This window comes from Plasmodium coatneyi, chromosome 8, assembly GCF_001680005.1.
Source record: "Plasmodium coatneyi strain Hackeri chromosome 8, complete sequence".
In the NCBI taxonomy this organism is placed as follows: domain Eukaryota; phylum Apicomplexa; class Aconoidasida; order Haemosporida; family Plasmodiidae; genus Plasmodium; species Plasmodium coatneyi.
In genome coordinates, this window is record NC_033563.1 from 542,815 (window position 1) to 563,843 (window position 21,029).

At 42.7% G+C, this 21,029-nt stretch overlaps 3 protein-coding genes across 3 annotated transcripts; 2 read left to right on the top strand and 1 right to left on the bottom strand.

The window, feature by feature from the left end:
* Positions 1-9,558: 9,558 nt before the first annotated feature.
* PCOAH_00020420 (Protein kinase) lies at positions 9,559-12,235 on the top strand (the record flags this gene model as incomplete). The annotated part of the gene is made up of 2 exons (XM_020058851.1): positions 9,559-9,987; positions 10,100-12,235. 2 exons carry the CDS (start codon positions 9,559-9,561, stop codon positions 12,233-12,235), a joined length of 2,565 nt encoding a protein of 854 aa, XP_019914689.1.
* Positions 12,236-12,257: 22 nt separating this feature from the next.
* Positions 12,258-17,798, top strand: PCOAH_00020430 (Protein kinase; the record flags this gene model as incomplete). The annotated part of the gene is made up of 1 exon (XM_020058852.1): positions 12,258-17,798. One exon carries the CDS (start codon positions 12,258-12,260, stop codon positions 17,796-17,798), a length of 5,541 nt encoding a protein of 1,846 aa, XP_019914398.1.
* A 906-nt stretch (positions 17,799-18,704) lies between these two features.
* On the bottom strand, positions 18,705-18,950 carry PCOAH_00020440 (Uncharacterized protein; the record flags this gene model as incomplete). Its single annotated transcript, XM_020058853.1, has 1 exon — positions 18,705-18,950. One exon carries the CDS (start codon positions 18,948-18,950, stop codon positions 18,705-18,707), a length of 246 nt encoding a protein of 81 aa, XP_019914441.1.
* Between the last annotated feature and the right edge of the window lie 2,079 nt (positions 18,951-21,029).

Sequence of the window (21,029 nt, forward strand, 5' to 3'; positions counted from 1 at the left end):
ATTTGAATAACTGCATCAAGGGAAGGTACTCCCAAAAAGGGGCGCGAAAGAAAGAATAAAAAAAAAAGTTCTTACCCTTCTCAAAGAAATATTCATATTTAAAAAAAAAAAAAAAAGGAAGAAAACATATTATTATGTTAAAATAAGAAAAATTATGAAGATAAGAATTCGTAACAAAGTGAATGAACACTTTAAATATTAAGTAAAAAAATGGCAAATAAGTGAGAATAGAATGGAAAAATATTTTTTCTAACTTATATGGATTACACATTAACATGACCACTATAGTACAATGGAAAAGATAAAATAAAAAAAAAAAGACAAAAGGACAAAACAGGAAGAAGCCAATTTATTTTTTCACTGCATAAACTATGCGGTTATTCATGACTCCCTCAGGGAGGGAGACATTCCCCTTCCTCCCTTTCCCCATCCAGGTTGCATTGTACGTGTTACATGCGACCGTAACCTATATTGTTACGGTGATGACCTGGCCTACTATTGTCTGCTCTTGTTCTTCCATTCCTGCTAGATCGTCCTGTCTGCGCACCACGAGAAAGTAGTGTGGTCGAATAATCTGTTATGGACAAGTCTGTTGAATCATTCTCTGCAGTTGGACCTATAGTAGATGTTTCTGTTAAATTGTCAATGTCGCGTCTGGATGATCTTCTCTTTCTTTTTCCACTTGAGTGGTTACCAAACCAAGAGGTTAAGGGAGTGTACTAAGGAAAAAGAAAAAGAAGGGGGTGAGGTTTAGGGTTTAGGGTGTGAAAGTACGGTTCAAGGTTTTAGGGTTTAGGGTTTAGGGTTCAGTCTTTAGTGTTTAGGGTTTAGGTTTTAGGGTTCAGGATTTAGGGTTTAAGGAGGAACAAGGAGCAGTAACTCCTAAGGGAAATAAGGTTGTTATGTATGGTTGGTGGAACGTTGTTAGGGTGGTGGTAGTAGGGTTGTTAGGTGGTTTGTTAGGTTGGTGGTAGGTGGGTTGTTAGGTGGGTTGTTTGGTGGCAGGGTGGTAGGATGGAAGGGAAGGTTGTTAGGGGTGGTGGAAGGAAGGTGTGTTGTTTAGGGGTGGTTGATGGAAGGAAGATTATTAGGGGTGGTTGGTGGAAGGAAGATTGTTAGGGGTGGTGGTAGGTGGAAGAATGGTTGTTAGGGTGGAAGGAACGTTGTGTTAGGGGTGGGTTGGTGGAATGAAGGTTGTTAGGCTGGTAGGTTTTTTGTTAGGTGGAAGGTGGGGTGTTATGAGGAGAGCCTGTATTAAGCATGTAGTCATATGTAATGTGCATAGTTCATTCTATATTTTTCTGATAATATAAAAGAGTGGTGTGCACATATTGGTTATGTTCTTTATATTTGTAATGTTGTGGGTGTAATTGTAGCTATGATATTACTTTATATAGCAGAAAAGGAGCAACAGTGAGTCCAAGAGTAGCCAATACGGAGGTAATAGATGCTGTGGTTGTGGCTTTGGGAAGTGCAGCCTCTAGTTCTGCGTTTGCAACGGAATATTCCATATTTTTTTTATATGCAGCTTCCCATTCAGCATCTGCGGTACAGTACAATTCTAATAATTTCACCGTATCACAGTATTCCCTGTACTTACTATTAAATTCGTTACAATATGGAACATTGTTATGTTGCCGCCCTGCTACGCAACGTCCACCAACAGCCTTACATGCTTCTAGAACTCCCTTGCGGTAATCTTTCCATTCGTCCTTACAGCTAGCCCCACCAATTAGTATATTCCCTTCTATTGTAATATAATCGTAAGAATAATCATGTACTTTTTTTCTATCGCTGAATGTTTTTCTGTCAATACGTTCACAGGTAACGTTAAATCCTTCACTTGCATACTCCGCCTTCATATTTTTGCAAATGCCGTCTATGAAAGCCATGAATTGGGTCTCCCTTGGATCCTCCCCCAGTTTGTCCAGGACTTCCTGCCCTATCCAATAATATAAGGAATTATAGCGCTCCCTCTTTATTGATGGATCCTCACTTCCCATTTGGGATGCAGCATTGCACGCGCCACAAATTTTCTTCCTATAACCCTCTTCCGTAAGAAAAGGCTTCAGAGCAAGCTCTATATTATCCTGGCTTCCACTTCCACATGTTCCCTCCTGGTCTTTGAACTTATCATAGAAATTGGCCTTTGAAGGTAAATCCTGTGGAAACTGATCCTGCAAATATATAGTTAGCAAAGAAGGGATGAAGGAGGATGAGTGTGTGGAAAATATATATACCTACATATACAACTATATATACTATATATATGTACATATATATGTGGAAACACATTATTCAAATGGCCCCCCTTCTCACTTCCTTCCTCCTTTTTGAAATAAAGGAAGGAAAAAAAGCGTCTTACGTCATCCATTCTTTCCTATATGTGCACACGTTTTTCTTTGGTACATATGTTCTACCTTTTAAAAAAAGAAGGTGGTTGTGTTGTTGTTTTGTTGTTGTTCTTCACACAAGTATGCACTTTGTACATAGAGGAAGTGTAAAAGGGAAGGAAGTGTTGTATGTATGTATGTATGTGTATATGTATGTGCAAAAAATTTTTGTTGTGCTTTATGATGAATGTAAATGCGAAAATTTTGTTGTGCTTTATTTATGCCTCTTTGATTTGTTTGTTTTGTTTGTTTGTTCATGATTGGATTGTATTATTGTTAGGTGTGTGGAATGTTGAGAATTTTTATTTTTCTTTATTCATTAATGTATATATTTTTTAATTTTTAGGTGATGATAACACATTATACATGTGCATGGAATTATCATGCACACAGTTGAAATAGAAATATAAATGAATTTGCTGGAATAATAGTAAAGAGGGGGAAAAGGAGTGGAAAAAATGGCAAAGCCCTTATACACCTTTCATATATTCACTGCACTATTCTATTGGATTATATATAACAACCTGAAGCACTATATTATTATTTGTACTCTTCCGTTATTGTGTACATATGACTGTATTTCTCCTTGGGAGAAATTTCTAGCATGTGTTATTAAAATATTTTTTATTGTTCTTTCTCAAAGATTATTAAGAAGTTGTTGACACATGCACATATATATTCTGCATAGTTCATATATGTAAGTAAGGAGCACATTTATCCACCCTTCCACCTTCCATCCAATATGTGCACATTTTCGTATATGAACATTGTGCAACACACCCTTCTTCCTTCCCATTCGTACATATGCTTAATTAACTCATTCGATCCATTAGATGAGCTGCTTTCAAAAAAAATATAAATAATTTGAGTATACACATTGATGGAAGGAAGGAGGGGGGTAAGTGATCCGTATATATGAACTGTATACCATATATATCTACGTTAATAATTATTAATAATTTTTTTTTTTTTAGCAATAGTAGAACACAAAATGAATAGAATACATGCGCAAATTTTTCTTACTCAAAAAAAGAAATTGTGCTGTCGCTCCCCACCCCCCTCTTATTGTATACATTAGAGGAAGTATGTGTATAGTAATAGCAGTGTTCTGAAGTAGTTTTACACATTTGAATAATATAATTGATGTATGTATGGAATATATAAGAAGCCTAACCATTTCTTTTTTTTTTTTTTTTTTTTATTCTGTTTACTCAATACATTTGTTCTTACTTTGTACTATTAGTCGAACATATGTACTGATTTGATGTACATACGTACACATATGTATGCACAATCTCTTTTCTGTTACTTTTGGAAAAAAAAATTAGTAGTGTAATATGTGTACGTATGGTTTTTCACAGACAGAGAATAAAAAGTGCAAAATTTTCAATATTAATCAACATTCACATATTCTCATCCATATTCATATTCACCCATTCATAATAGTACCCCATATTTAATCGTACAGATGTATATTCCACTATTCATAATTATTATGGAACATGTTAAAAATGTTCCCACACACATATATATTACAAATATATAAATATATATAGAAGCAGCAACTCACATTTTATAACATATAAATTCACATTCCACATATACACAAGAAATGTATATAAGGAAAAAATGGCACCAGGGCAGGTTCGTTCTGTATATTTCAAAATAAATACATAAAAAATAATAAGCACATAACATTCTATGCAATAACCCACAATTACTTAAAAAGTGAGGGATACATTGGAGTACAGACTCACATGCTGCACTTCTCTGCCAATTATATATTTGTAGGGAGAACTTTTAGAGAAGTTACCCCCATGGACCCAATTTTACGAGAACTTCGAAGTGGGCGCAAAAAAATGTGCAGATGGTTGCACAAGTAATATAGAGGGGGCTCTGACTTTAATAACAGATGCAGTTCTTAAGGCTAAAATTGAGGATGCATGGTCCTATTTATCTTATATGCATAAAGGCAGGGGAAATTCGAAGAATACTGCCCCCTGCTATTTTTTGTATTTCTGGATAGGGAGCAAACTATCTGGGAGTTCTGCGAAAAACAATTTCAAGCATATCCTATGGACTATTTGTAGAAGTATAAAGGAGATATATAGAAACGATGAATGTCAGGATATATGCGACAGTATTGACCTGGACATATTCCATCCTAGGAAAACAGTATTCGAATTTTGGCATAACCACAGTATTATACGCGAACTATTAGAGCACAGTGGGCCTCAGGGCATTACGCAATATGAAACTTACTTCCAGGGCGTCCGTACAGCATATAATGCCGTAAAGGGAAGTTGTACAAACGGGGGAGGTCATCAGTACTGTACAAAATTTTGGCCAAATCATGAGCAACAAATTAATGATAAACTATCCGAATTGGAAACAAAATTAAAATCTGTACAAGAAAATAGAGTGCTTGAAGCACAAACAGCATATACCAAATTAGACCAATCTGTTCGTTCTGCCACCACCAATGCAACCGTTTCTTCCATCTTCGGCACCTTAGGATTAACAGCTGTTTCTTTTCTATTATATAAGGTAACAATTATACGTAACATTGAAATATTAAAAATTTAATCCTCGTCCATCCTGCCTTCCTTAGACAACCCCTTCCATCCTTCCCTCCTTAGACCCCTTCCTCCTTCCTTCCTTTCTTCCTCCTTAGACCTCCTTCTTTCCACCCCCTAACAACCTTCCTTCCACCTACCACCCACCTAACAACCTTCCTTCCTCCTAGTTAGACCACCTTCCTTCCTCCTTCCTTAGACCTTTAACCTCCTTAGTCCTCCTCACTTCTCTTCTAGCCCCTTCCACCTTCCTAAGGAAGGTTTCCTTCTTCCAACACTAAATGCGAAATCCAGCATCCACTCCCCTCCTTCCTTCGTAGTACACTCCCTTAACCTCTTGGTTCGGTAACAATTCTTCCGGAGGAGGAAGGGGAAGCACAAGAAAAAGAAGATCAAACGAACAACAATTTGACGAGTTAACAGAAACTTCAACAACAGAGGACTTCACAGGAAGTTCAGAAACAAGTTCCACGTTTGATCCCACTACAGTATGCTCTTCCACGTACACAAGACCGTCTACCAGGTGAGGAGAAACAAATACACCGAGTCGCCAGAATATAGGTTATCATAGCACATAAAACACTGAAAAAGTGCCTTTTCCTACGCCCAAAATCATAAAATGTGTGTAAGTTTCCTCCTTTTAAAACTGTAATGTTCCACACTGGAAGCCACAGTGACTCACCGTTCTGAGTACGTAACCATAGTAATCATGAAATGTAAGGGAAAAAAATTTATAAAAATGGCTTAAAAATAATATTTAATTTATTCGTGCATCATAAAATGTACATGATATAATGTACGTACGCCACGCGCTTCCTCAATTATTTGCTATATATTTCGATATGTGAACTAATGTTCGCGACCATAAGAAAAAGAAAAGCATCTCACATATATATGCAAGAAAAGGCGTATATTCCTATGTCCTCATTTCCCCTATTTGGGTTTTCTTCATTTGCATAGTGCATATAAAGAGCGATAAAACAGACTTAAAAAAAATGTTGCTCCTAAGAATAAAATTTACCCATGAAAATATTGAGAGAACACTTCTTTATGTTGGACCTGTTCCCTGTCGCTTTCTATTTTTTTTTTTTTTCAATTTTTCCAAATAAAAAAAAGAGAAAAAAAAAAAAAAAAAAAATTAAAATGAAATAGGGAAAAAAGAAATTAAAAGAAGAGAAGAAAAAAAAATAATAAGAATAATAAGAACAATAGGAATAAAAAGAATAAAGGAAAAAAAAAGAAAAAGGAAAAAAAAAGAGGAAAAGAAAGAATAAAGAAAAAAAAAAGGAGTAAATGAGTAAAGGTGTGTAAGGTTTCACATTAAAGGTGTAGTATTTCGCTTTTAGGGGTGTAGGATTTCGCATGTAGTGTGTATAGGATTTGCCACTTAGGAAGTATAAGATTCTAGTTTTAGGGTGTATAGGATTTCGCATTTAGGGTGTGTGTAGGATTTCGCATTTAGGGTGTGTGTAGGATTTAGCATTTTAGGGTGTGTGTGTGTGTATGATTTCGCATGTTAGGGGTGTTTGTGTAGGATTTCGCATTTAAGGGTATATGTAGGATTTCGCCTTTTAGGGTGTGTGTGTTGGATTTCGCATTTTAGGGGTGTACGGTGTAGGATTTCGCATATTAGGGATGTGTGTTTATAGGATTTCGCATTTAAGGGTGGGTATGTGTAGGATTTCGCATTTTAGGGTGGGTATGTGTAGGATTTCGCATTTTAGGGTGGGTATGTGTAGGATTTCGCATTTTAGGGTGGGTATGTGTAGGATTTCGCATTTTAGGGTGGGTATGTGTAGGATTTGACATTTTAGGGTGTGTGTAGAATTTCGCATTTAAGGGTGGGTATGTGTAGGATTTCGCATTTTAGAGTGTGTGTGTAGGATTTCGCATTCAGGGTGTAATGTTTCTAGGTTATGGGAACAAGAATGTGGCCTGGTTGTTTAGTTGCTTCAGGGTATACGAACAACAATGTGGCTTGGTATTTTGGCTGTTTTACGGTATATGTACAAGAATATGGCCTGGTGTTTATCTGTTTTGGGGTTTAAGGACAGCAATGTAGCCTGGTGTTTCAGCTGTTTAGGGAGGGATATGCATCTAAAGTGTGCATACAAAAGGAAAAAAAAAAAAAAAAAAAAAAAAAAACGGCTAGCTCGATGGAAAATAGAGAAATGACACGGTGTAGTGGAATTCAAAGCAAATATAAAGGGAATTTCACCGGAATGTCATCAACACACGACGACTTTGTGTAAGCAAGATCGCCAGAAATGTGCCAAAGGTGAAATGTTGCATAGGGTACATGAGCCATTAAGTGGTTCGTTCGTATGTACTTCTTTCCAGGTTGCTCTTTTGTTTGCCCTTTTTTTCTTTTTCTTTTTTTTTCCCATTCACTCCTTGGCTTATTTCGAGGGGGGGAGTAAATCCCCTGCGTGTTGCCCACGGTAAACAGAAATAAGAGGGTAAAACTGCAGGTTATTTTTCACCTGGGCAGGCATGTACACCTAACAGGTCGCTCGCGCGCTGGTAGGAAGCGCGTATAGGGTTGGCTTAACTGGGGGGAAGAAAAAAAAAAAAAAGCGGAAAAGGGAAAGGAAAAAGAAATAGAAAAAGAAAAACTAAAAATGGTGAAGGAAAAGGAAACCTCCCAAATGAAGCATCTCCTGCGACATCGCCGAGGGGAACCTCGCCTGTTCAGAAATTGCATGTTTGAAAAAAAAAAAAAAAAAAAATTAACTGTAGAATGGGAACAGCGACGTCAAGGATGGGAGGAAGCTCCCACAATTCAAATTCAGATTCAGGATCAGTTTTTTTTTTTTTTTTTTTTCTTTTAATTCCCCCTTTCTGCGCTTGGCTGGCTCTCAGTGCCTCGTGTGCTTCCCTTTCTAGAAATAAATTGACTCTTCAAAAGGAACTCCCACTTCAAGTACAAAAAGACAAGTGCATGCGTGCACACAGGGATGTACAATTCCTGGCCATGTACATGTACGTACGTACTTGCACTAAATTGGCACGCGGATGCCTGGGCGAGCAAACAAGTACCTACAAAATGGAAGGAACTTATCCCTTTTTATTCTACACTGGGAGAAGAGGGGCGTTTTTTCCAGGTGCTTGCCATACCGCCTTGCATGTAGTGCGTATTCGCAGCGAGTACGCGAACAATCGCGGAGGATTGTAGCAGGTATGCTTCACTTTCGCTGTACCTATACACAGCACATATGCTTGTGCATGCTGGAGGAACTGCAAAGGGAGGTAATTTAGCGCGGTATTTTCTTGGCACGTGGACTCGTGCACATGCACGTACACGCGCGTACAAAACGCGTACAGGTCCGTACAGTCAGTGCAGCCGGGGAAGAAATTGGGGAATTTGGCCGTATGGGACCCCCAATGAATGGGTTTCCCCACGCGTCCAGTAGGAAGAAAAAAAAAAAAAAAAATTTAAGGATAAAGCCACAATGAAAGCTAGAAGGAAAAGAAATTAAAAGACTCGTTCTACATTAAGCTAAAAAAAAAAAAAATTGAAATCCTGTTTAGTTTTTTTTTTTTTTTTTTTTAAGAGGAAGAAATACTGCTAATTGTGTAGAATGTGTGTACCCCAAAAGGAATAGAAAAAAAAAGGGGAGGCAGGGAAATTGTTTTTTTTTTCTTTTTTTTTTTTTATTAATTGTACCGGAAAAGGAAAAAAAAAAGTGAAAAAGTGTTTAGTTTACGAAAAACGTAAGAGGAAAACACAATAATGTTAACAGGAACGTGATTTTTGCTACACATTCTTTTTGTGACAGCGTGGTTTTTACTACACATACTTTTTGTAACAGCGCGGTTTTTGCTACACATATTTTTTGCGACTATGCAGCTTTTGCGGCAGATTAAAGAGCTAAGACAAATGGTTTTGAAGCTCGTGTGAAAAACCCACGCTGGTATGTGCATACCAGAGCGCTGGATCTCCTTGTATTCCATGCGCCCCCTCCTTTGTGAGGCTTGTCGAACGAGACGGGTCGCTCGACCCGCCTTGCGAGCGCATGCCAGTGCACACAAATACGTACATACCACAACGCATGTACACCCCTACATGTAGTAACTTGTACACATCTACGCGGCTAGCCACACACACATTGACTGCCATGTCCACAAAACGCAACTGCCGAAATTGTGCAACCTCGGGTCATAATCCCCACCTACACACGCGTCACAACGTCCCCTCCGACTGGCGCGAAGTTTTGTTTCCCACATGTGTTTAATTCCCGTGATTTTTTTTTTTTTTGTTTTTTTTTTTAAACCTGTTTTTTTTTTTTTACCTACAAATAACCGTGGGAAGAGTCTACTTTGTGGGGAAGGCTGTGCTCACATTCGTTAACGCACGTGAGCGAGAAGTTTCCCTTATATTGTAAAAAAGAAAAAATTTGCATGAATAGACGGGTCTTGCTCAGATTGGTAATGCGGAGGAGGCCTCCACAGTTTTGTCCATCGTGGTAAGCCATCACCCCGTAGCTTTCCTCTTCGAGACAGACCCAAAATTGTTAACGTCAAGTGACCCCGACTTGTCCAAGTAGATCACCACAAATCCCCACCGCCATCCCCCCGAAGAGTCAACCATGCATCTGAAGACTAAGATCCCCAACTTCCTAACCCCCGATCCAGACAGGAAGACCCAAAATTGTATAAACATCAAAAACGAGCTGATACAAAACATGCACAAGATTTACCAGCAGCAGGGGGAAGAAGCCAGCAGCAGGAAGGGGGCCATCCAGCCATATCACCTGTTCGACCCCGGGGATTATGTGGACTTCCCCCCTTTTAACAGAACCCCAGATGTACAGAACATCTGCGTTGAGTTGAAGCTAAAGTTGGACGTTAGACACGCAGATGGGGAGAGCGACCCCGATTCGTCTATTTTTCTGGACATCAATCCGGGGGGTGTCATGTCCAGAAACCAGCGAACCTTCGTCTACCAGTATAGAAGCACCCATCCGGTGCTCGACAAGGGCCTGGACCAGCTCACCAGAGAGCAGCGGATGAAATACGTAAGGGAGATGAACCATGCGTATGCTGATGCAACGATGAAGCAACTTCCCCTCCACATGAGTATCTAATCTGTTTATTTTTACATTTTACAACTTACCCCCCGCACTGCAGTTCACGGCCCTGTCGCACCAACTCGCCGGAAGATCAATCACCTTCCAAGGAACGACGTACAAGCTACTGAACGTGCTACAGACAGCCATCTACGGAGGGGTGTACCTCGCACAGGTGGTCGATTCAACTGATGAAAGTTCAGTGAACAAGAAGAAGGCCATAAAAATATTGTCCAAGCATCTAATCGAATTAGCAAAGGATAAGGTTCAGGAAGATCCCCTCTCAGAGTATCACTACCGGAAGTGTATGAGTGGACACAGTAACATCCTCAGCTGCGACATCATTTTCGACGACGACTATTATGTCTACATGATCATGCCCTTTGCAGTCCATGGAGACCTCTTCGAAGTGATGAAGACTAGAAGTAAGCCATTCACCGAACAAGAAGCCAAATATCTGTTTTACCAAATCCTATTATCCATTAAGTTCCTACATTGTAGAAAATTAGCCCTCAGAGACATTTCCCTAGAGAATATACTTTTGTTTGAAAATGAACAAAACGGATTGATCTACCCTGTTCTGAATGACCCTGGACAGGCAACCCACTTCCGTGTGAATAAGAAAAATGAAGTTACCTTGTTAGAGTACACAAAAATATTCGGCAAAATTTTCCGGCCCCCAGAGGTATATGAAAAATGTAAGTATGACCCTACAAGGGTGGACATGTTCTGTGTTGGCTACATCTTATACTTTTGCTTAACCAAGCACGAGCTGTTCAGATGTACCTTAGAGAAGGACATGCACTGGAATATGCTCAAAAGTAGACACTATCATGAGCTCCTGCGGGAGAAGAAAGGACTCCATTTGTCAGAACCCGCTTTAGACTTGATATTTCGCTGCTTAGAACCCAATTTTAAAATGAGACTTGAAATTGGTGAGGCGTTGAGGCACCCCTGGTTCAAGGGAAACTTCTTTCCTGTTCACAGACAGAGTTTGTTCCTCCCTCAGGGGGACGACACCATGGATGAGGGAAGTGCCCCCTCGGGAGGACCACCCTCCCCCATGTACAAACTTTCCAAGGAAATAGAACTATGCGCAAAAAGGAAGAATGTAGCTATAGATCATAACACCTCCATAAGATTCAGCATCTACGAGCATGTGATCGCTCCTCCCCAGGGGTACTTCAGCGGGGGTAACAACCCCTCCACTTGTTTGAACAGTACACACAGGAGGGAGTACCCCCCAGAGTGTGAACCCAATGCGGAGGATGACCACATCAGGGGCAAGCGCGCTGAAGACACGCCAAGATGGCCCCCCCCCAGTATGGCTACTCCCACAAGGACAGACCTTAACAGCATCTTCAAAGGGATCCCCCACTACGTAGGCAGTCACCCGTACGGAAGTGGTTACCATAAGGGGACTTTCCCCACCAGCCCCACAGATTATCTGCGCCACAATATGGCCAGGGGTGCTCACTTCCCTTCGGTCCAGGGCATTTATGCAAAGCAGTCTGCCCCTGTGAGGAAATCACCCCCTCTGGTAGAGAAAGCAGGATGGATCAAGAAGTATGAGGACTCCGTCTCTACCCACACGTGTCACACAAACTGGACAGAAGAAGACAAGCAAAGCAGTTTTCACAACTCACCACAAAATTGCAGTCAAATTAGGGAAAAATCCAAATCTAACTTTCTAATGAGGCATAAAAAAGGTGCATACAGAATGATCGGAATGAAAAGGAAGAAGCAGAAACTCAGTTCCGACGCAACAGCAGAAGAAGTAGATAGGGGTGATAATCTATTCGTTGAAAGCTCAATTAGTAGCCTTCACGTGATGGTTAGGCAGTCGTTACAAACGGGGGCACAAGATGATACACTTAAGACGGTGCAGAAAAGTCCTCACATCTTAACAACTGCAGAGGCCACCAAGGGACGTGGACTCCTGAGCATCTTCTCGGAGAGGCAGTTACCCAATGGGGGAGAACTACCAAAGAATGGAACATTTACCAAGAAGATTGATTATCCCATTGGACCTTTCGAGGGAAGGTCCTTCATCCATGTGGAGGAGGGACACAGTGGTTGGGGAATTATGTCGAGAAAAAAACACCCCTCTAGAGTGGAACAAAAATATAAATGGCAAAGGAATGAACAAATTGGAGAGAGTGAAAGACGAAATGATTATTCAACAGAGGGACACTAATAAGAGAGAATTCATCGACCAAATGGAAGAGATGAAACCCCCTCAGTGTGAGACACCATGGAAGGTAAAACGGAGCGAAAGCTGTGGAGACGTCCACATGGAAGGATTCACAGAAGAGGCAGAAGAAACATATACAGTTGAACTGGAAGGAGTTGTCTCTCCCATGAATGGAAGCCCACTTCACGACGTCACAGTTGTAACAGAAGGGGATACTCCCCAAAGAACCGATCGGATGGACACAAACGATTCGAATGAAAAAAATGAAGAAACAAAAAATAGCATCCCTTATAATCCAAACGGAGGAAATGGTAACGGTTTTTTCGATTTAAATGAAGTGCTTATCGAAAAGAGAAACGCACCTCATGGGGTAGTTCACTTGGGGGAGGAAGCTCCTCCAAATGGACTACATAAGGGAGATCCCTGCAGGGGAGTAAAACGGTGGTGCAGTTTGGGCGGAAGAGAGATCGTATGGAATGACTTTTATACAAAGGGTGTCTTCACTCCTGGCAAAGAAAATTCTTACGGCGGGGAAATTACACCAAGCGTATGTACAGGCAGTCACACAGATCAACGTCCTCATCCAAGTGAGTCGAAGGAAAACGTAAAAGGGACTCCATCGAATGAAGAAGTTAACAAGGGGAAAATACCTCCACACAGAAATGCATCCTACGCCTATATGAAAGACGAAACGGAGTCTCCAAGATTGAATTGCCCATCATGTGAGGACAACTATTCTGACGTAGTAACTAGCCATGTGGAATCGCTCAAACGGTGCGCATCCCACAACAATTGTGAAGAACAGAACCAAACGGGTTCTAAATCGTTCGATAGATGTAGCGAGGGGGAATCAAGACAGATGTGCAGCATTTTCAGTAGGAGCGTGTCCTGTTCCATGGACCAGGGGAAGGCAAGCACGTCGGACAATTTAATCACAACCATGTCGTCGTGCTTGTCCGAGGTTGACTTAGAAATAGACATGGCAAATATGAAAAGGGAGTGGTCCACGCAGGATGGCTCCAAGGATAGGACGTTCACCCTGCAGGGGGGCGAGGCGGAGGCGACGTGCAGTGAGATAATGGATCGTGGACTTCTCTCCGGTGAGCCGAACGACGAGGAGGAAGATTTTAAAGACGCACTGGAGTACGAACTGGAACACGAGCTGCAGAGGGAGATCAGGGAGGAGGAGCGGCAACTCGAGAGAGAGCTGGAAGTGGAGCTGGAAACGGACGTAAAATTGGACAAGGTGTCGTATGTAAAGGTAAACGTTGATCCATACGTAGATCCCGATGTTGTGCAGCTACATGCAGCTTCTTCCTGCGCATCCGGCGGGGGGAATCTGAACCACGAGGGGGCCTCGGCATCCGCGAAGGAGAAAGTTAGAAACGGTTCGAATTGCACGCTGAAGGAGCAGTATGAATCCATGTCTTATGTGGAAGGCCAACCCGGATTGCCCCCCCAATGGCAAGAGGGCAACGCAGTGAAGATGCACCCGAACAACACATGGAACCATTCGACTAGCACAAAAAAAGGGAACCAAGAAATAAAAACAGCGTGTAAAAACTCACTCAGTGGCAAGAAAAGAGAACTGGTCGGAGATATTACGGTGGAAGAAGACACGATGAGAAAACGTGTAGCTGTATCTGGGATCTCCACGAAGAGAAGCACTCCATGCAAGTTCCAACTGAGAAAAAAAAAGTCCACTAGTAAAATGAAGAAAGTGTACTCTTCTGCCAACCCAGAAAAAAAGAAGAGCAGAATTGTGAGGCTTCAAAAATGTGTGCTCAGTGAAGGGTTAAGGAACAGTCGGAGTGGACCTGCAAAAGGAGGGACCCCCAAAAGTGGGATCGCTACAAAGGGGATTCCCGTTATCGGGACCGTCAGCAGCGTCAAGCCTCATCCCCTTGGCAAACATTTAGAAGCGCTTCACCGAAAAGACAGGGACGGAACGAACGGCATAGGCTCCATTATCGACTGCACGAGTAGGAAGGGGATACCCAAAACGAAGACGAAGATGTCCTGCGACAGGAAGAAGTGTTTATCGAAGAGACACACCATATCGGAGCTCCGTCCTGTAGGAGGCGGCAATATCATCAGTGACATTGGCGGTAATACCCATGCGAAGGCTCTGCCGGATCTGAGGGCGACAAAAACAAGCAGCAAAATTCACAGTGCAAAATCAGCAGGGGCAAAGAGCATTCTACTGCATCTACCTGACACTAGGATGATTGTGGAGAAGCTCCGTGATTTTGGAAAGAGACACACAATTTCTAACGCGACAACCGATCGGAGGAGTCGTGAAGGTATACAGACACACTCGGTGAAGTCAAGGTACGGTGGGGACTGTCTCCCCAAGGGGGGCGTAAGGGGAATGCAGGTGATCCCCGCCTCGAGGGGCACTGTCGGAATGATTAGCCTGAAGGATGACATGAAGGCGGGCAATGGCATCCGTAGCAGTGTCGGCGGAGTGTTGACCACACAGGTAGCCAAGTGGAACGGAAGACATGTAGAAACGAAAGCTCGAAGGAACCACAACCAGGTGCACAGAACCTGTTCGGAGGAGCGGAACCAAAAGGAGCTAATAAAGAACCATGTGGATAAAGAATTTAAGGGCAAGGAAAAAAGCACTTTTGTCAAATTGCACCGAGGTGGTGAATCCCCCACGGAGGAGCCGACCACCATAGACAAGGACAGCCTCCTCCAACGATTCAACAAAACAGGGCTTTATGCAAATGGGGAAAAAGCACATGTGGACCACGGGTTAGGTAGCGAAGATGAAATTCCCACAGCGGCTGAGAGGAAGGAAAGAGTTTTGCTGAAGAAGGATTTTCCCCAAATGTGGGAGAGAGGTGAACTGGACAAACACAGGGCAGGTGAAAGGGTGCAAGGTTACCAAGATGTGCTGCTACACTGCTTAGTAGGAAAGGATGACCCTTCACATTATAGAAGCGCCGTGAGTGAAAAAATGCCCGAGCGGGTAAAGGGAAGAAGCACTAGGACGGTGGAAATTCCTTTAGGGAAGGACTACTCGAAGGATAAGTCGGTTTTGAGGACAGACCCTCATATGGTGGTAACACCGAGACAATTAAGGATCAGTGGGAAGAAGCGCCCGGAAGAGACACCAACGGGTAGAAGGAAAGAAAATGGAAGGACAAGAATCTCAAGTGATGAGTTGGTACTGAATAGATTTTTGGCTAAAATGGGGGGGAACATCCCTGCAAGAGTGCCTAAACGGGAGAGCATAAAGAAGGGAGGCTCCAAAAGTATCCAACCGAACAAGGTAAACGCTCACGTGGAAAGGAGAGCCAATGTGATAAAGCAAAAGAGTTCCCTGTGTAGGAGTGTGGTGGGTAGCCAAAGAGGAAACAACGCGAAGGAGGGAGAAAAGGAGCGAAAAAAAGAAGAGACGAAGAAAACAAAGAAGAATGAAAGCAGGAGAACGAAAGACGGGGTAATCAAACGAGGAGGTGCTCACGTAGGGGGAGACAGAGAAAAGTATCCAAACGGGGTGACCCCTAGCAGAGTCGAACTGCGCGAAGGGAAAAAGGACAGCTACCTGGAGAAGCGAAAAACTTATGTGTTCTTTCTTAAGAAGGGCCTGAAAGGAAAACTGGAAAAAATGAACCAAAAGGCAGAAGCAGAAAAACATAGGAAGAAAGTGGAGGGCATTTTGCAGAAGCGAACAGAAATGAGTAAAAGCCCCACCGATGCTAATAGATCGAAGAAGACACTAGAAGGAGAAAACCCAAGAGAGGAGGAACAAAAAAAATTATATGAAAAAGTGTACCCAGGGGAACCACAGGACGTGCCCCCATTGGAATCAAAGAACCTGCATGGGCAGATGACAACGTGTAGATACACCCCTCACGTCAATGAAAAAGGAAAAGAAGTTTCTTTCCACAGTGAGAACAACGGTCTTATGAATGGAAGTTGCCACCAATCAGTCAGGGACATCGGGGTGGAAGTTCGATCTGAAGTCACATCTCCTAGGGGGAACATTAATCTGTCCGATGAGAGGAAGGTGGTACACTTTAGCCACTTGGACTCGAAGAATGGAAGGAGCAATCATTCCTTGGGGATACCCAGCGTGGCTGTAAGTTGGAAGGACACTTCTAATTTTCATCGCAATGGGAACGATGGTGAAATGGGGCATGATATCAGACCCTCCTCCCCATCGAATGCACAGAAAGGGGGGGTACAAGCTCCAGATGTATCCTTCACGGGGCGGGGAAAGGATGTTCCCATTGGAGGAAACATAACACAGGGTTATTCCCCAAGGGGTCCGTACCAAATAGGTTCTGTAAAAACTGCCAGGGAAGGGGACCTAGAATCCTTTTCGAGGAGAACGCCAACAGGAGACACGCGTTACGCAGATAAGGTGAACCTTGAGAGGTCAATGGAAGGAGAAAAAGTTTCGACCAACCGGGTTGCTTGTATGTCTTCATATTGGGACAATCCAAATGATGAGGGATCCCACACACCCGTTGCATGGAGACCGATGCTGCACAGGCGGATGGTAGGTGGTGCATCTAAGGGGGAACGAACAACCCCCATGGAGACGGATCCAATGATAGCAAGTAGGACTGACACGAATGTCGCAGGTGAAAGCGCCACCGGGGGAAAAAAACGAACTGATGGAAACGCAAAAAGGGGAACAGAAGGAGAAAAGTACAACCAAAACGAACCCACCAATTTTACACAACACCAAGTCGGTACTAGAAGATGCAGCAACGATAGGACAGTGAATGCACATGGGAATATAAAGCAGGAATTTTTGTCGCATGCCAAGGAGAAGATGAAGCGCCTTCTTAACTTGAACGATGAAATGCAAAGGAGTGGTGAGAAGAACGTTCTCCAGGTTAACTCAAACATGGGAAGCCCTTCCATGTGGTGGTCACACCTAGAACAGGGCACTAACACGTACCTGCAGGACGGCCAACGAAAGAAAAAACAAAGTGGTAACCCATGTTTGAATTTAAAAGGGGATGAGATGAAGAAAGTTTTTCGTTCCGCCCCTCACTTGGTTCACTTGGATCCATCCAAGGTTGCATCCAATATGGCGATGTCTGCCTTAAGCCCAAGAGACATCACTCCAGGGGGTGTCAGTCCCACTGTGAAAGCAGCACAGATTGTACCCTGCAATGTAGTCCAGAAGGAGGAGGCGCACACGGCAAGTCCGTTCAGCGGTCACAATAATTACCCAATAGCCAAAGGGATGAATCCAAATGGTCCCACTCTTAGAGCGTATCAATTACCAAACACGAAACCTTACGGGGCTCAAAATGTATTCGTCAGATGCAACGAACAGAAGGTGGCCTACCCAATGGGTGATGCATCTGGAAGGAGGAGCCAACTAGAGAAGAGCAAAAATGACCAAAACAGAGTGAACCGCAACGATGCGTATGCTCAAGTGTTGGGAACTACCTACCAAGGGGGGACAAATAGGACCTACATGTCTTTGCACGGACCAATTGGCTACACAAATCCAGGGCAGACAAAGAACAACTTGATCTCAGGAGAAAAGAAAAAGAATTCTAACTTTAGCATTCTGTGGTGGAAGACTTAGGAGAGGATCACCCTCGTCCTTTACTTCTACTTTATTTGTGTCACCAGACAGGGGCACGCATACGCAAGTCGTGAGTTGCACACATGTTTCATTTGGCAGGCCAATTACACTTCCCCATTTTTGCTATGCACTTTTAAATGTATGCTCCATCATCGCAGCGCAGCTCGTCTGTTTGGCCACGCACCTTTTCTCTTCCATCTCCTATTTTTTTTGTTTTAAGGAAAAATGTTGTCTACGTCTTCAAGGGGGAGGAAAAAAAAAAAATAAATTGCATGCAGGGAAACTTGGGGGATACCCTGCCAACAGGAAGACCAAATTATTTTTGTTTTATTTTTGTGTCTGTTTTGTTTTTGTGTTTTTTTTATTTGTGTTTTGCCCTATTTCTGCTTTGTTTACTGTCCCAACTGATTTGTGATTTTCGGTAGGACAGCCGCTCAAATGTTGTATCCGCCTCGGCATATCCTGTCCTCACAGCAACTGCAAAAGAGAAGGGATATTTTTCCCCCGCAGCTTCTTAACCTTGTGCTGCTCCAAAATTAGTAACTTTTCATTTTAAACACATCAAAGGTAAATCGTAGAATTTAAAACAGGGTTGGAAAAAAAAAAAAAAAATATAAAAAAAAAAAACGTTCATTCGGATGCAAGCAAAATGGGGTACAAAATAGGGGCAATTAAAAAAAGAGTTCACAACGAAGTTATATAACAGGTGGCGGATCTCCCTCATGCAACGTTCAGATAAGAACTCGAAACACAATGTTGTACAGGGGGGTTGATGAAGTGACACCAAAGTGGAGCATTTTCCCACTCGGTCGGATCAAAAATGGGTTGAAAAAAGGGGGGTGGTTAGAGTGTTCTGGGTTTCCCCTCTACAAAGGTTACCGCTCAGTAGAGAGACAACCTGACTGCTCACTTTGAGTTTTTAATAACGATGAGGATTCCCCAGAACACGGCCCATATCCACCCGATCAAGGGAACAAGCAGCTGCAGAATTCCAATTATGAGGTCATCCATGTCTTTGTTAATTATGCCTAGAATGATCATTCCTATTCCGAAGAAGAAAATATTTATCACTCCAAAAATAATGTTTAGCGAGGCATTCCCATTTTCGGGCACCTCCAGGTTCATAATCTTGTCTATGATGTTCGACGTCATTGTGCTCATGGAGGGGGGATGGGAGGAGACACGCTCTTGCGCTGGTTTGCAACGGATCGGTGGGTTTTCTCCAAAGGGGTCTGTGAACCTTCTGCGAAGAGGATTGAAGTGATGAAACGGTGAATCGATCAATCGGGTAACGCAGCTAATGGGGATGACGCCGGGCGGGAAAGCTTCAACGCGAACGTGCGTCACTGGCGGTAGAAATTACCACTTCTGGGGAGGCGCCTCTGAATAAGAACAATTTCGTTTTTTCTTCTGTGGAAGTTAGGCCAGGCTGCTTCTTCTTGGGAGGATGATTCTCACAAAGAAATGCGCAAGGTATGACTGTTAAATGGTCGCTGCGTGGTTAGTTAAAACGCGTTTCTACTCGATTGGGCAAAGTAGCGTTTTGCTGAGTCATCCACGTGTATCAGTGGAATGCGTATGTACTAGAAGTAACTTTTTTGTACCCTTCTCCATGGGAAAACTTTTATTTGAATTCTTTTTTGAGGACATGCGGTATGGTATGGCCACGCGAAATATGTTGTAGTCGGTACGGGTAAAAAAAGGGTCGCGCGTTTTTTTTTTTTTTTTTTTTTTTTTTTTTGCATAAAACCTGGCGGTGCTAACGTACTAATTGATGGCGAGAAAAAAAAAAAAAAAAGAAAATAGCAAGTGAAAAGAACGTCCACATTAAATCTACTTTCATGTCGTAATCGCCAAAGGGGGGATAAAATCATCAGTTATGAGTCCATTCGTATGTGGGTACCCAATCTCTGCGCTTACCTCCTCCGCCGGGATAAAATGTCCCATTTTCTTTTTTTTTTTAACCGTACAAGGGAGGCAGTAAGGGCAAAATGAAATGCTAACGATAGGTTACCTAGCAGAGCTGGAAGGTCATCACCCATTCAGTCTCTTCCATGGATGCGAAACATTTCTCTGCTTATGTCCTTCTCCAGGTGGAGAAGTCTGCGTAATGGTGTGTCGATCGTGCAGAGGAGGGGCAAGAACGACAGGGGCGGCTCGCTCCAATGAGAAATGTTCCTTTCCCCCGTTAACGTTGTAAACACAGGTTAGGATTTTCCCGTCAAGAGGGAGAAGGGGTGCCCAATGTGCCCCATAAACGAGCCCGCATAAAAGCGTTCCAACTGAACGCACGAGGGAATTACTGGTGACACAGCTGGAAAGAAAACTCATTTTTATAGACCGTCCAAATATTATCCCCTGTGTGGATGCCCCGCCGTACAACTTCAAAGGAAAAAAAAAAAAAAAAAAAAAAAAAATGGGCAAATGAATAGGGTTAATCTTTCACACCTTGCGCTACTCCTTTGATGACAACCCCGGAGTAGCCCCCCAAAAAAAGGTATCTATAAACAGGTGACCTGATCGACACCCCCATTGTTGTTACGAAACGGGTGTGCTGTCCCCGAGGAGCTTAACTCTTCCCAGTAAATATTAACCTACCCAATGGGGGCATACTTTCTAGGGGGAGTTGTATATATCTGTGGTGCCCCTCCCGCCTCCGATGGGATTGATCATACTCCACCGAAAAATTGTTATTTTATTGCAAAGGCATCCCTGGAGTAAGACCAACACCCCAAAAGTTGTCACCCCTTGGGGGCACAGCTAAATCCACGAAACTTCTACTTCTTTTCTTCACTCGATTTATCACTGCGCAAGTGCCTTAGCACATGTTAACAACAAAATGGAAAGGTCTCAATGCAGTGGTAAAAAAAAAGGTACCTCCTTCATTCCCCATAAGTGCACAAAACGGGGCTAAATCGAACGGTTCTGTATTTTTCAAATTGGTGGCCATAGCATGCGTCGTAGGCCACTTGATTTGAGAGGTGTCATTTTTTTTTTTTCTTTTTTTTTTTTTTTTTCCTTCCTGTGCATACATAATATTGTGAAGGATTATTCATCCTGGCCTCCTACCTTCCTGCACTGTGTTCTTGTTGACCCTTGTGGCATAGCATCGTTGGAGGCTACTCTCTGTTCCATTTTTCGACTGCAGAAGTCGAGGGGACGATGAAGGGATATCTCCCCCTCCCGTGAGATGGAAAACAACCTTAGGGGGTGTGTGTCAACAAATATAGC